The sequence below is a fragment of the Pleurodeles waltl genome, chromosome 1_1 (genome assembly GCF_031143425.1).
Source record: "Pleurodeles waltl isolate 20211129_DDA chromosome 1_1, aPleWal1.hap1.20221129, whole genome shotgun sequence".
Lineage (NCBI taxonomy): Eukaryota > Metazoa > Chordata > Amphibia > Caudata > Salamandridae > Pleurodeles > Pleurodeles waltl.
This window is the reverse complement of record NC_090436.1, coordinates 210,267,221-210,282,592: the sequence shown is the minus strand read 5'-3', so window position 1 is coordinate 210,282,592 and position 15,372 is coordinate 210,267,221. Positions and strand designations below refer to the sequence as shown.

General features: G+C 45.5%; 1 protein-coding gene across 2 annotated transcripts in view; it reads right to left on the bottom strand.

Annotated features, from left to right (window-relative positions):
* Positions 1-15,372, bottom strand: part of SPEF2 (sperm flagellar 2) — a 736,330-nt gene that overhangs the window by 541,673 nt on the left and 179,285 nt on the right. For both annotated transcript variants that reach the window (XM_069220893.1, XM_069220901.1), the window contains exon 12: positions 6,633-6,763. In XM_069220893.1, coding sequence (XP_069076994.1) covers positions 6,633-6,763 — 131 coding nt within the window. The remainder of the gene's footprint in view (positions 1-6,632; positions 6,764-15,372) is intronic.

Genomic DNA, 15,372 nt, shown 5'->3' with positions numbered 1-15,372 from the left:
CTCTTGACTCTCATTTCAAGGCCCTCCTCCACCTGTAGGCTTGTCCCTGTGCCTCATCCCTGATGGTCTAGTGGCCATCACAAGTAGGTATTTTCTCTCTGTCGCTCTTTCAATCTTGCTTTTTTTTGCCTTTTCTCAGTTGTTTTTCCTTTTCTTTTCCATCCCTCCTCCTTTCCTATGCCCTCTTCACTCTTGCTCTTTCTGCCTTTTTCCACTCATTTTCCTTTCTTTTCCATCCCTCCCTCTTTCCTCTTTCCTCTGCCCTCTTTCATTCTTGCTTTTCTGCCTTTTTTTCACTCGTTTTTATTCCTTACTTTTCCATCTCCCCTCCTTTCCTCTGCCCTTCTCCCACACCGTTCCGGCCCCTATGGCCCCACCTTTCCTGCCCTCCTGCCTTCCAGCTGACCGCTCCCCCACCCACCTCCCCTTCTTAATGGCGGCCAGAGCCCTGTGAGAGGGCAACCTTACTGACCTCCTAGTCAGCGTCTGCTGTCCTCACCAGCTCCTCTGGCTGATGCTGCCTCTGCCTTTTGCCTGGGATGAACTGAGAGCCTCCTGACTCTCAGTTCGAGGCCCTCCTCCACCCGCAGGCTCGTCCCTGTGCTTCATCCCTGTTGGTCTAGTAAGGATTTTCTCTCTGTCGCTCTTGCTCTCTTGCTTTTTCTGCCTTTTCTCAGTTGTTTTTCCTTTTCTTTTCCATCTCTCCTCCTTTCCTCTGCCCTATTTCACTCTTGCTCTTTCTGCCTTTGTCCATTCGTTTTTCCTTTCTTTTTCATCTCTCCTCCTTTCCTCTGCCCTCAATCACCCCTGCTCTTTCTGCCTTTTTCCACTTGTTTATCCTTTCTTTTCCATCTCCCCTCCTTTCCTCTGCCCCCCTCCTGCGTCGCTCCAGCCCCGGTGCCCTCCCGTGAAGCACCTTTCCCACCCCCTGCTTCCCAGCTGACCACTCCACCCACCCCTCTCCCCTTCTTAATGGCAGCCGCAGTGGGCCGCGCGCAGCAGGAGCGCCGTTGGCGCACCAAAGGCAAGCTCATCTGCGCCGGTCCATGCACGGACCACTTCCAGCACCAGGAACCCTGAATCTCCGTCAAACCAGCCCATGGCCTGCCACCAGTACAACGCCAAGACCCTCCTCCGCCTCAACACTAGAAGTCTCAGCAACTGCTGCATCATCTCCCCCAAAAGACACCCACGGACCTTTCACCTGCAGGAACTGCAACTTCAGCGCCAGCCTCAACAAGCTGAAGGTACTCTCCACACACAGAGACACCAACAACCTCCACAACCCCATCAACTGTCTGCTCCTGAACATCTGCTCCCTCCACAAACACGCCACCGAACTCTGGGATTTGATTGACACTGCCCGACCGGACATCACCTTCCTTACCGAGACCTGGACCAACCCCACCTCTGGACCAGACATCGCCATCGCCATTCCTGATGGATACAGCATCCTAAGGAAATACCGGCCCTCCTGCCCGGGTCGGAGGACTCACCATCGTACACAAGTCCTCACTACATGTCAAGACTGTCCCAGAAGAACAATGCACCACCATGGAACACCTTCACTTCCTGGTCCACTCCAACCACAACTCCTCCATCCATGGCACCCTGGTGTACAGGCCACCCAGCCCCTGCCCAGCTTTCATAGATGACGTTGTAGACCTTGCTACCGCCCAGGCCCTGGCATCAGATGACTACCTCTTCCTCGGCGACCTGAATTTCCACCATGAGGACCGCACGGATCAAAAAAATACTCCTCTACTCGACAACCTTGCCACCCTCGGCCTCAGACAGCTGGTCTCTGCACCCACACACATCACAGGACACACATTGGACCCCATCTTCACCTCAAGTAACCTGATCACCATTGAGACCATCTCCACCCCAGACTGGACCCACCACCGCTGCATACCCTTCACAATCACTGCACTCAGCAGCTGCACCCGTACCCCCAGAACCCCCACAGGAAATGGAACGAAATCACCAACGAGCAACTCACCCCATCTCTCACCAAATCCTTCTCTCTGCATGCTGCTGTCTAAGCGTCGTCAATCTCAACGCATGGATCACCGAATGTGCCAACACTCTAGCCCCCCTCCGGCTGACATCGGCCAAATGCATACCTAAGAAAGCCAGCTGGTTCACCACCGAACTCCAAGAATCAAAGCGTACCCGCAGATGTTTAGAGACAAAATGGAGGAACAGCCAAACCAGCAAAGACCTAGCCTCTTTCAGAGCCACAACCACCACCCACCGCTGAAAAATCAAGAAAGCAAGGTTTCTTCCAGTCTTGTCTGGGTCTTGCACAGACCTTTTCCAAAGTTCTCCTGTGGGTTTGGGGAAAAAACAGGTACTTACCTCTTCTCTCCTGGTCGCTGGGGGGCACTCTGGTACTTACCTTTTGGGGTTCCTAGTTCCTCTAACTCTCCTCTACTGATTCGAATACCTTGGGTGGGGGGCTGCCTTTCACATTCCACCTACTTAGTATATGGCTCGGTCTTCCCCAGGGCCTCCACTATTTTTTATTATTTTACTGTTTACTATTGCTTTCTATGCTAATCACTGACTTATAATGTGAATATAATAGAGTGTTTACTCACCTCTTAGTGGAGTATTGCCTATACAGTATTTTATTTTAGTATTTGTATTACCATAATAAAGTACCTTTATTTTTGTTACACTGTGTAGTTCTTTCATGTGTCTAAGTGCTGTGTGACTATAGTGGTACTGCATAAGCTTTGCATGTCTCCTAGATAAGTCTTGGCTGCTCATCCACAGCTATCTCTAGAGAGCCTGTGCTTCATAGACACTGTCTACACCTCACTAATAGGGGATACCTGGACCTGGTATAAGGTGATGACACCATAGATGCTCACCACACAACAAGCCAGGTTCCTACCATCTGTGTCTTCGATGACATGATAGAGAACTTTGAGATCTCCTGGTAGGAGAGGGTGACCTTGCTCTAAATCTTTGTGGTGTTCTGCTCCTTGTGTGTGAGGAGGAGTCCTGTCTGTTCTTTGTAGTCCGGAATGAACTGTGGAACCAGGTGTTGTTGTACGACCAGTTTTTTGTGTCTGAGGCGTTGGTGAAGGTGTCCTTGGGGGCGACCGTGTTGATGAAAACATTTTGAATATTGCGAGTCCAGAATGCGTGGGTCCGGGCCCTTAGGAAGGCTTTCTAGCCATCTTGGTGACATATTAATTGGAGATAACTGTTCTCCTGTATCTGAATGGGAGGAAGCTCTTGAGGATGCCAGAGAAAATCTACTTCCTATAGTTTTGGCTGAAGGTGAATCATGTCTGGTCGCAGTTTGGATTACTGAAATAAATAGAGAAATAGTAGGTGAAGAAATCCTTGCCGGTGAGCAGTGACTCGACATTGAACGACGTTGTATGGTCGTCGGCGGAGAACGTAAATGTTCATGTCTCGACATCGAGTGATGCCTTGAAGTTGAGTGTGATGGCAGAAGTGAAGTGTGTCTCGACCTTGAACGGCACCTGGTTGCAGTCGACTGAGAAATAGATTTTTGCCTTGACACTGATGATCGTTGAACTGTGGTTTGCGGCATGGCCTTCGCTTATTCTCATGGAATCACAATTAGGAAATAGCAATTCCAAACATTTGTACATGCGGCCCTAAGAGATAATTTACAAATAGGCCAATTTTTTTTGAGTGGGGCGGAATTGTACAATAAAAAATGACTACGACCAGCATGCGAGGCTACTGACTAACAAAATACAGGTAAAAAAATACCCTATCAATTTTATAAAGAAGTTCAGAAAAAGAGCCCACAACAACCCTAGGCAATCACTACTACAAACCTAAGAATGAACGCCTTATCTGTGTCACCACCTATGGTACATACTCAAACGAAATGAAGAAAATAAGCAATAGACACTGGAGGGTCATCACGTCAGGTATCCTTGACTGTCAGGAACATATGCGTGTTAGGTCGCTAAGGGATTCACTAGTGCATACAAGATTGAAACCATCCTAAACACAAAAAACTACCATACAGTCACTTTGGAATCTGCCCCAGTATTAGGACATTACCCATGTGGCTGTTGTAATATCTGCCTTTTCAAAAAGCAAGTAAAAGTACTGGACCAAAATGTAAAACACCTTGGTCACTGAAACACCAAACAAACTGTTATTCTACAAATGTAATCTATATCCTAGTCTGCCCATGTAGTTTAAAGTATGTTGGCATGACAACAAGGAAGAGCTGTACGCGATTTAATGAACACAGAAGCACCTTTAGGTGCAAAAAAGGATCACAAAATTAATGTGCCACTTTATTGAAATGGGTCATCTGTGAAAAAGCAAGATTAGGCAAGATTAGGCATTTCTGGGCATTCAAAACAGGGAAACGGTCTCACTAACACACGAGTGGTAGTAATACTGCGGACTAAAAGTACACGCACATTGCGCTTCCCGTAATCAAGACTTAATTAAGCATCATCTCTACAATGTGTGAGAAAATGCACACTATATGATGTTATCACAAGTGATCGCGTCATGACGTCACTCTATTCAGGAGCAAGCCGGCCTCTTCCCCTTTAAAATACCTGACCTGACTATTCCATCGGCGGTTGGTATATACGGGGACGAGTTAGGTTCAGAAGCAGGCACTGCCACTTTGACAAAGTAAGTAGGAACTGTGTGAGTCACATTACCTTGACAAACAGTGTACAAAGGGTTCCTTCTAAGGAACCCCAAGAAGGCACCAGATTAACAAATAATAACATGTACACCCATTCGACATAATGATTTGCGCACCATGTGTTCAACAATGAGGGCATGTTAAATGCGTTATACTATTACTCAAAGGGAGCAGTTTGCTTATGAATATGTAAGCTTAATAGTAGCCGCAATGAGGGAAATCGCCCCCTCCTTATAAACAGCAGCATATACCAACCCTTAAAGATAACTGAGATAGTTTATCTTGTGCAAGTGTGTGACTCCAGGGGAGTGCCTCCCTGATTTACCCGCATGATTCCGGAATCACCCCAAAATAAAGGTACGGAGTAGGAATGGACATTTTGCATTCAGCATGAATAAGCAAAAGAACGCATGCTCACGAGTGCTGTGTATTTTTGCAGTGGTTTTGCTGTGTTACCATAAAACATTTTTACTTTTCTGGATCCCTGCGCCAAATCCAGTAGTATTTTATCAAAGAACTCCCACAGGTGGTTGAGTCCACCATGGTGGTATGCATCTGCCATGGTGTGGATTGACGCCTATGATGAAGCATGCTACAATAAATTGTGGGTAAGGCGTCTATTTCAAACTTTTTTTTTATTCTGCTCATGGGAATTACGACATTTAGAAAAATCTGCCCTGGTTGTCTGTGTTTGTTTAGTGTGGGACATCAGGTGGCAGACTGCCATTTGTGCTTCCCTCTGGTTTTAGGTTTGAAACAGCAACAATGAAGATTCTGAATAGTGTGCATTGCACCTTGGACCAAGGGGACTAACATGTTGTCGTCCCATTAAGGTAAATTAATGGCTTCCGATACAATTGACCATGACAAGATCATCTATATTTTGGAGCTGTGCGCAGACTTTAGAGTTCCAGAGTTGTTTTTTCTTTTCTCTCTAAGAGGGGTAACCGCCATGCCTTGTCTTAGCACCTGCCCAGCTCAACTTATAGATGGAACCCTAAGTTTGATCCTTGAGAATACACGCATTTACACCCAAAAATAAACTCCGAGTTGCAGCCTTGCAGTATTTTTCACTGTCATGTATGGAACCAATATCAAGCTACTGTCAGCTGCACTGGTAGATGCAAATGCATGACCAGGGTAAGGGAAGGGCTTAAAGTCTGTAATGGAACACCAATACTGGTTTGATCTTTTGGCAGATACATTTAAGAGAAAAGGAGAGAACTGGTTCCTCAAGTAAAGAACACATACTATGATTTTTAGTTGTACTGAATCATTTTGATACTTGCTAGAAATTTTACATAAGCTCATAAGCGTTTGTTTAAAAAAACAGATTTCGTGAAAAATAATATAAACTCTAATTTTTGTTTCAAGGATTGAGAGCTGAATGACGAGATGCTGCACTAATATTTCTAATGAAACCAGGAAGTGCTGTTGCTAAAGTTAACACTTAATTACATTTGCTGATTTTTTTTTGGTTGAGACTCGGTCTAGCCGCAGATTTCTCACCTTTTGAGTATTGCCAAGGTGCCAGACTGGATCATGAAACTTTTCAGCAGTACCTCTGTGTGCCAGAAGGTGGCGCTGTGTGGCTCTGAACAGATGCCATTCCGCTCCAGAAATGACATGCAGATATTGCTGAAAAGTTCCCCATCCATTCTGATGCCTTTGGGAATATTGAAAAGGTGAGGAATCTGCAGCTAGACGTCTGAATCAGAAAGAAAATGTCAAATGTAAATACTTAAGCATTCAGGCGCATATAATGCCTTCCAATGTCAAGTTGCGGGGGGAGGCAGTGATAAAAAGTCACACTTTACTAGAGGGGTAGGGAATGAGAGCAAAGAAAACCCATCTGACAAATCGCTTGTTCGGTGCCTAAGGAAATGGTTGACATAGTGATCATTCTTCTAAAACGTGGGGTAACATATTTTTAGCTCCATATGTAAGCTTAAAAGAGCCTTACATTCTGATTATTCCCACTGCCATTCTGTTCTTGTTCCGTTTCAGGCTTTTCACTTTCTGCCTCTTTGTCGCTGAATGCCCCGATAGCTTCTTCAACCAAACGATCGATGTCGACCACGTGAACGGAGAGCGCTAACACAAACAGGGAATAGGGTTAATGCAGGCTTCATTTTTACAGGACACATTGACCATAAACATATCACAGTACACTAGAAAAGGGGTTTAAACTGGGAAAGTGCAACGTTTTTTAAACTAGAGAAAGTCTTGATTTTCAAATGTGCAAAGTTTGCTAAACCTCTTGGCTGACGTTCGCTTTCATCAGTGGAAGTCTTCCAGTGGATTCCAAAATAATTTCCACTCTAGTCAAACGATGGCAAATGCAAAACCTTTCTCTAAAAGTTTAACTTTCGCAATACGGTATATATACGTTATATATATGTGTGTGATATATATCTTCAACAAGTTTGTCGCGGAGAACAAGTTGAATGCAGATGTGCAATGCCTTATCAGGGCAGGAACTGGCACTTACTTTCAAACTTTCAAAAATGTTCATTCCAGACCCACATTATACCAAGAGCATGAATTTTCTGATTGCGCTCAGGCACGTTTATCGTTTTTAAAAAAATGGAAAAATGAACGCCAAACCGTGCATTCTGCAGCACAATTTCCAACTGCGTTGGCTGCACAGCTATGAGTTTTACAGGTTGTTGTGAAGCAGAACTAGTAGCAAATTCCAAAACTTAACCAACAGTACCCAACAGCAATATTTCTCGATCACTGTAATTCACGGATGTGTTAATGATGAAAGTGCATTACAGTGCCAACTTTGATTATCTTTCTGATTCAGCGTGCCCAGAGGAAAAACAATGGGAATGGGGAATCCTGTAGAGAAAAATAAATGCTATTTTGAAATACTGGGCCAGAAATAATGATCACCGCTGTTCAAGTTCCAGTTAACGGCGCGTCACGACTGATGGGCCCGAAAATGTGACCTGACAGTTAATGGTTAAAGTGCTGCCCAAAATCTTTTTAAATAAGATACTCAATATGTCCACCTGCCGAGGGCAAAGTCTAGAAATGCCAGTGCTGCTCAACAGGTCACAGAGACTGTGACAGATGTCAGTTAAGGCCCGAGGCTTCTCATCAGTGTGTCAGCTTTTAATGCAAGTTACTCAAAATTCAGAGGTTATTGGCATTATCAGGCAGAAGGACGAGCCTTCATATTAAACACTCATATGACCTTAGATTTCCCGTTGGACGAATATTTAATTCATACATTGAGAAACAGTTTCTACATACAGCACACATATCACCTTGTAAACTTCACAATTCCCTAGAATGCGGATACAATTAACGGTGCACAACGGGCCTTCACTTCGCATTTGCTGCCGACATGTACGAGCAAACCTCAGTTTGCAGCTTCTTTCCACAAAAATATGATCTAGATTTGATGTATGGCAAAACCGCAAGCCTTCTGTGAGCAATAACCCCTTCCTTCGCGTGACAGCTCTTGTATTGCGCAGTGATACAAACTCCTGGGTGATTCCAGAGTCACTTAACTGCGCCTCTATGGGGCAAGGCCTGGCTGAGACTTGATGACCTGAGAACGGCAGTGGCCAATGTGGGGAGAGGCAGGGATCCATTCTTCAGGGGATCTGCTGCTGGTTGGTCACCATTGTGTAGAATTTGGTTTACACACGTATCACATCTGGAAATGTAACTGTGTGGGAACTAGACTGGGTGATACTTCCTACTCACCTCCATGGTCCTGCGTCAGAAAATAGTTCAAAATCTAAGGACAATATAGAGGAGTGGTATCTTGTCTACATGGTACTTTTATTAATTTAAATTCTCAAGTCCAACCCCGACATGTCTCTGGACTAGATGGCAGGAACTGCTTGCACTGCAATTTGAAGAGGGCGTGTGAAACTAAATCCTAATATTTCATGACAACTCAGTGCCTTCCCACAGCGAAAATAGTTTTTGGGGCCTTGTCCCTGTAGTGATACGGTAACATCACATTTCTACATGCCCCACTTCTAAATACACAATGCACCATGCACCCTACCTTGTGGGCTACAAAGCCCAGATGGGTGACTTACTAATATTTAAAAGGGAGGTTTTCCCTGTCAAAAAGAGGCCTGAAGCTAGTGGGTGGCACAACAGGCACTGAAATCACAAGTGAAATTTAGCTTTCCATCTCATGGGTGTATTTCTGCACTGCACACTATGGTCTTATATGAGAGTTAAATATAGCAATTAGTAATCAGCAACTTTGTACATGTTGCAGGGGTCAGAGCACCCCTATTGGCCATGGTATAAGGTCAAGCGACCACCCCAAAAATGGGTATTTTCTCACAGGAACATTTTGTGAAAGTCACATAGCATGAGGCACTGATTCCCTGGTTAACTTACATTTCACTTATACTGTAGCCTGCCTCACTCCTGCCCAACCTGCACCCACGATGGCCATGGGTCTATCTTCATGAGGTGATATGGTCCTTGTTAGTTATTCACAATTGTCTCATTTTCGGCCCACAGGTCAGATTCCCTGATAACTCCACTGAATAGCTCCTAAGTGTTCTACTAAAAGGATATCATTTAAATGTTATATTACTTGGGCTGCTAGCCCTTCTGACTGCCCCTCTTACATACCCCTTTGCTCCAGACTCTAGGGTGCATTTGGGAGCTTTGGGGCCATGACCAAGTGGATATGATGTGAACAGAGACCATGAGAACTGACCATCCAGATAATCTGTGGACTGTAACATGATCTGTCAGTGTTAGAAATGGGGTCTTTGGTTGGCAGTCAAGTTCCCCCCTGTCCAAGCAAGGACTCTCACTCTAGTGAGGTTTAAGGAGAAACACACCTGGTTAACCCCCACCCAGCCCCTTGGTAGCTCTGCACAAGCAGAAAGGCTTAACCCAAAATCAATGTGTAAAGTATTTGTAACAACATATACAGTAATACTGTGAAACATTACAAAATGGACACCACACAGGATTAGAAAAATAATAAACATTCATCTAAATAAACAAGACCAAATATAAAAAATATCCACAGTACACAATTAAAAATGATTTTAGCAATTAAAACACAAAAATAGTGCCTAGAAGCAGCAATGTTGCAATTTGATGTTAAGTGGCGTTGTGACGGAGTTGTTTCCCACAATGCAATGCCACTGGAGCCGTTTACAGAGTCACACGGACCCCAGGTACAGAACCTTAGCAAAAGTGTGGAAAACAGGCCAGGGCATGGAGTCGTAGTGGGAGGTGTTGCCGGATCTGTGGCAGCGTCAGTTCCGGTGCTGCAACGCAAAGGAGCGGAAGCGTCAGGTCCTTGATGCGGAGCGGTGGAGGTGAGGAGTCGGTCCTGCGGTACTTCCAGCAAAGTCGAAATCCGGCGAAGTCGCAATGCGGCGGGGTGACCCTATGGGGTTGCGTTCACGTCACAGGAGCTGCGACAGAGTCGGGTGTCACGAACATCGGTGCTACGACACTCCGATCTTGTGAGTTCTTGAGAAGTCAGCTGCGTAGGTGATGCAGGGCCTGCGAGGTCAGTGGGGTCATCGCACTTCTGCAAGGTCCACGTCTTCAGGTGCAGGTGGTGTTACGGGTTCCGCGCAGCGGCGTCCTTAGGAAGTCGCACTGTGTCATCTGCCCTCGTTTCACTAGATTTCACCAGAAATTCACTCTCAGGGGCCCAGGAACTGGAATGGCACCATGTGGCAAGCTAGAGTCTACAGAATGCACACTCAGAGACTGGTTCGTGAAGACTTTGCTGTCCCGGAGGCTTGAAAAACAGGAGCTCAGTCCGAGCACTTGGAGATAGCTCGCAAGCAGGAATGCACAACAAAGTGCAGTTTTTGTCTCCTTTCACAGGCAGGGCAGCCCTTCTCCTGAGCTCTTCAGCTCTTCTTCTTGGCAGAGGTTCCTTTTGGAATCCAGAAGTGGTCTAAAGTCTGGGGTTTTGGGTCCAATACTTATACCCCTTTCTGCCTTTGGAGTTGCCCAACTTCAAAGAGAAGTCTCTGTTGTTTACAGGATCCTGCCTTGCCCAGGCCAGGTCCCAGACACATACCAGTGGGTTGGAGACTGCACTGTGTAAGGGCAGACACAGCCCATTCAGGTGTAAGTGACCATTCCTCCCTCCACTCTAGCCCAGATAGGCTAGTCAGGATGTGCAGGCTACACCCTAGCTCCCTTTGTGTCACTGTCTAGAGGAGGTTCACAAACAGCCCAACTGTCAGTCGGACCCAGACAGGAAATAAATAAACAGGCAGAGTCACAGAATGGTTTAAGCAAGAAAATGTCTATTTTCTAAAAGTGGCATTTTCAATCTAACAATCTGTTAGACCTGACATGCCTTAGGGTGGTCACCCCTAACTTTTTGCCTGCCTCCCTCCACTTTTTGGACCCTGTTTTGCTGGCTTTTAGACTCTGCGCACTTTACCACTGCTAACCAGTGCTAAAGTGCATATGCTCTCACCCTTTTTAAACATGGTAACTTTGGATCATACCTGATTGGACTATTTAATTTACTTATAAGTCCCTGATAATGTGCACTATATGTGCCTAGGGCCTGTAGATTAAATGCTAATAGTGGACCTGCAGCACTGGTTGTGCCACCCACTTAAGTAGCCCCCTTAACCTTGTCTCAGGCTTCCCATTGCAAGGCCTGTGTGTGCAGTTTCACTGCCACTTCGACTTGGCATTTAAAAGTACTTGCCAAGCCTAGAACTCCCCTTTTTCTACATATAAGTCACCCCTAATGTGTGCCCTAGGTAACACCTAGAGCAGGGTGCTGTGTAGGTAAAAGGCAGGACATGTACCTGTGTAGTTATATGTCCTGGTAGTGTAAAACTCCTAAATTCGTTTTTACACTACTGTGAGGCCTGCTCCCTTCATAGGCTAACATTGGGGATGCCCTCATACATTGTTGAAGTGGCAGCTGCTGATCTGAAAGGAGCAGGAGGGTCATATTTAGTATGGCCAGAATGGTAATACAAAATCCTGCTGCCTGTTGAAGTCGGATTTAATATTACTATTCTAGAAATGGCACTTTTAGAAAGTGAGCATTTCTTTGCACTTAAATCTTTCTGTGCCTTACAATCCACGTCTGGCTGGGTTTGGTTGACAGCTCCTTGTGCATTCACTCAGACACACCCCAAACACAGGGTACTCAGCCTCACTTGCATACATATGCATTTTGAATGGGTCTTCCTGGGCTGGGAGGGTGGAGGGCCTGCTCTCACACAAAGGAATGCCACACCCCCTACTGGGACCCTGGCAGACAGGATTGATCTGAAAGGGGACCTGGTCCACTTCTTAGCCACTCTTTGAAGTCTCCCCCACTTCAAAGGCACATTTGGGTATAAAACAGGGCCTCTGCCCTACCTCATCAGACACTTGCTGGAGAAGAAACCTGAACCAGAAACTACATCCTGCCAAGAAGAACTGCCTGGCTGCTCAAAGGACTCACCTGTCTGCTTTCTACAAAGGACTGCTGCCTTGCTAAACTCTTGTCTGGCTGTGAAAGTGCTCTCCAAGGGCTTGGATAGAGCTTGCCTCCTGTTCCCTGAAGTCTCAGGACCAAAAAGACTTCTCTTTTTCACTTGGACGCTCCGTGCGCCGAAATTTTCGATGCACAGCTTGTTCCGCGGCGAGAAAAACGCTGCACACTGACGCTGATTGACGCGACACCTTCGGGACGACCGGAACTTCGACGCATGGCTTCGCAAGGACAATGCGCCCGACCTCCAGAGGAGAAATCGACGCAACACCTGCTGTGAGATCGAAATTTTGATGCTCAGCCCCGCAGAACGACGCGCAGCCGGAAAACAAGCAGGAAAATCCACGCACAGACCCGGGACATCTGGTAATCCTCGCGATCCACAGAAAGAGACTGCCCGCGCGCCGGAAAACGACGCACGACTTCCCCGCGTGGAAAATAACGACGCAAGTCCGTGTGTGCTGGGGAGAAATCGACGCACACACCCTTTTTCCATGTATCTCTTCTTCTGTGGCCCTCTGAGGAGATTTTCCACTCTAAACCAGGTACTTTGTGCTTGAAAGAGACTTTGTTTGCTTTTTAAAGACTTAAGACACTTCATATCACTTTTCAGTGATATCTCTACAAATTCACATTGCAACTTTATTAGTTTTGACCTACAATTATCCTGATAAATATTATATATTTTTCTAAACACTGTGTGGTGTATTTTTGTGGTGCTATATGGTGGTATTGTATGATTTATTGCACAAATACTTTACACATTGCCTTCTAAGTTAAGCCTGACTGCTCGTGCCAAGCTACCAGAGGGTGGGCACAGGCTAATTTTGGATTGTGTGTGACTTATCCTGACTAGAGTGAGGGTTCTTGCTTGGACAGAGTGTAACCTGACTGCCAACCAAAAACCCTATCTCTAACACAATCCAAAAACCAACTTCACTAACAGATGCATTTTTAAATTGTGAGTTCAGAGACCCCAAACTCCGCATTTCTATCTGCTCTCAAAGGGAAACTACACTCTAAGGATATTTAAAGGCAGCTACCGTGTTAACCTATGATAGAGATAGGTCTTGCAACACAGAAAACTGACTTTGGCAGTATTTCACTGTTAGGACATGTAAAAAGACACAAGTACGACACAAGTACATGTCCTACCTTTAACATACACTGCACCCTGCCGATGTGGCTACCTAGGGCCTACCTTAGGGGTGCCATATATGTACCAAAAGGGAAGGTTTTAGTCACTTGCCAGGTCGAATTGGCAGTTTGAAACTGCACACACAGACACTGCAGTGACAGGTCTGAGCCATGTTTACAGGGCTACATATGTGGTTGGCACAATCAGTGCTGCAGGCCCACCTTGATCCTTGCTGTCTTTCCCTAGTTCCCTTTTCCTCATTACATTTTGTTGCTGTGTTTGCCTCTTATAGTTCTAGATTACCAGTGTGTTTACAGCAGTGTCCTGGTGTTTACAGCTGGGATCCTTGTTGGCCCTAGGCTAAATACGATAACCTCCACTGTCAAAATCAGTAAGCTTTTATCTTTATCTTTGATCACCTATTCTCGCCTGTGGATTCAATATATTCACTTGTCCTCTGTTTTTAAACTGGAGAGAACTCCATAACACAGAGGTTGCACACTGTTATCCCTGAGACAATTCTATTTGGGAACCTAATTCTTCTCCCTCCCTTTCCCTGTCTCTCCCCGCATTCACAGCACTGGCAACACATTAATTAGATCCTTTTCTATGGAACCTTAGGTTTGGCACAAACTATTTCAAAATCTTATAGGGACGAAAGTACCATACTCCAAACCACCTCTTCTATAGCAGCATTATACTCTTCTGTACCTCTTATTCATTTTGGTGTCCTTAACTAATCCTTCTTTCATGGTTCTATATGCAACTCTATTACATCAACCCATATCCTGCCCACCATTATTTTCCTCCAGCAATTCACTACTGCCTTGCTTCTCTCTTTCATCCACCCCCTCTAATTCTTCAGTCCGATCTAGCCTTTTTTTATTTCAACTGCTTCATTGTCACATTACCATAATTACCTTTTGTTCTTTTGTAATTCCAGATGACATCACATACTACAAGAACTGTTGCACCACTCCATGCCAAACACATTCCATCAAGTGTGTCATCACACTGAATGTGTATGAGTGTAAAGCTGCCACCAGCTGGCTTAATCATGATATCTCCACTTACTAAATGGAGACTTCATAGTTGGGTGGCTGGTATCAGGTGCATGAACACTAGTGTTTATACTTCTCCAGTGCCTTCTGTTGAGAAGTGAGAGTCCATTTACTAGAAATTCTTTTTTTACACATTACTATTACAATCAACTCTTATTTTAAATTTAAAGCATATTAAGGATAACAAGCAGCATCTCCTTCATGATGATTATAAAGGTGTAGGAAAGTGCCCTTTTGGCATGGTCACCTCCCCACTTTTTGCCTGATATTGATGTTAACTTGACTGAGAGTGTGCTGGGATCCTGCTACCAGGCCCCAGCACAAGTGTTCTTTCCCTAAAACGGTATCATTGTTTCTACAATTGGCACGCTCCTGGCACACAGATAAGTCCCTTGTAAAAGGTACCAGTGGTACCAAGGGTCCTGTGACCAGGGAGGGTCCCCAAGGGCTGCAGCACATACCGTGCCACCCTAAGAGACCCCTCACCAAACCCATGCACACTGCCATTACAGATTGTGTGTACTGGTGGAGAGAAAAGGGTAAAGTTGACATGGCATCCCTCACAGGGTGCCATGCCCACAAACCACTTCCTGTGGCATAGTTAAGTCACGCCTCCAGCAGGCCTTACAGCCCTAAGGAAGGGTGTACTATACAACGAGTGAGGGCATAGCTGCATGAGCAATATGCCCCTACAGTGTCTAACTCCATTCTTAGACATTGTAAGTGCAGTGTGGCCATATTACGTACATGGGCTGGGAGTTTGTCATCATGAACGCCACAGCTCCATGATGGCTTCACTGAAGGCTGGGAAGTTTGGTATCAAACTTCACAGCACAATAAACCCACACTGCTGCCAGTGTTGGATTTATTGTGCAATGCATCAAGAGGGCATTGTAAAGATGTCCCCAGTATTTTAACCAACCCTTTAGTGTGAGGCTAATCAGTCTGTGTAAGCCTGCCACTAAAAGACAGGTTTCTGACCTCATGGGTTAAAAGCCTTTGTGCTCTCTTAGGCCAGAAACAAAGCCTG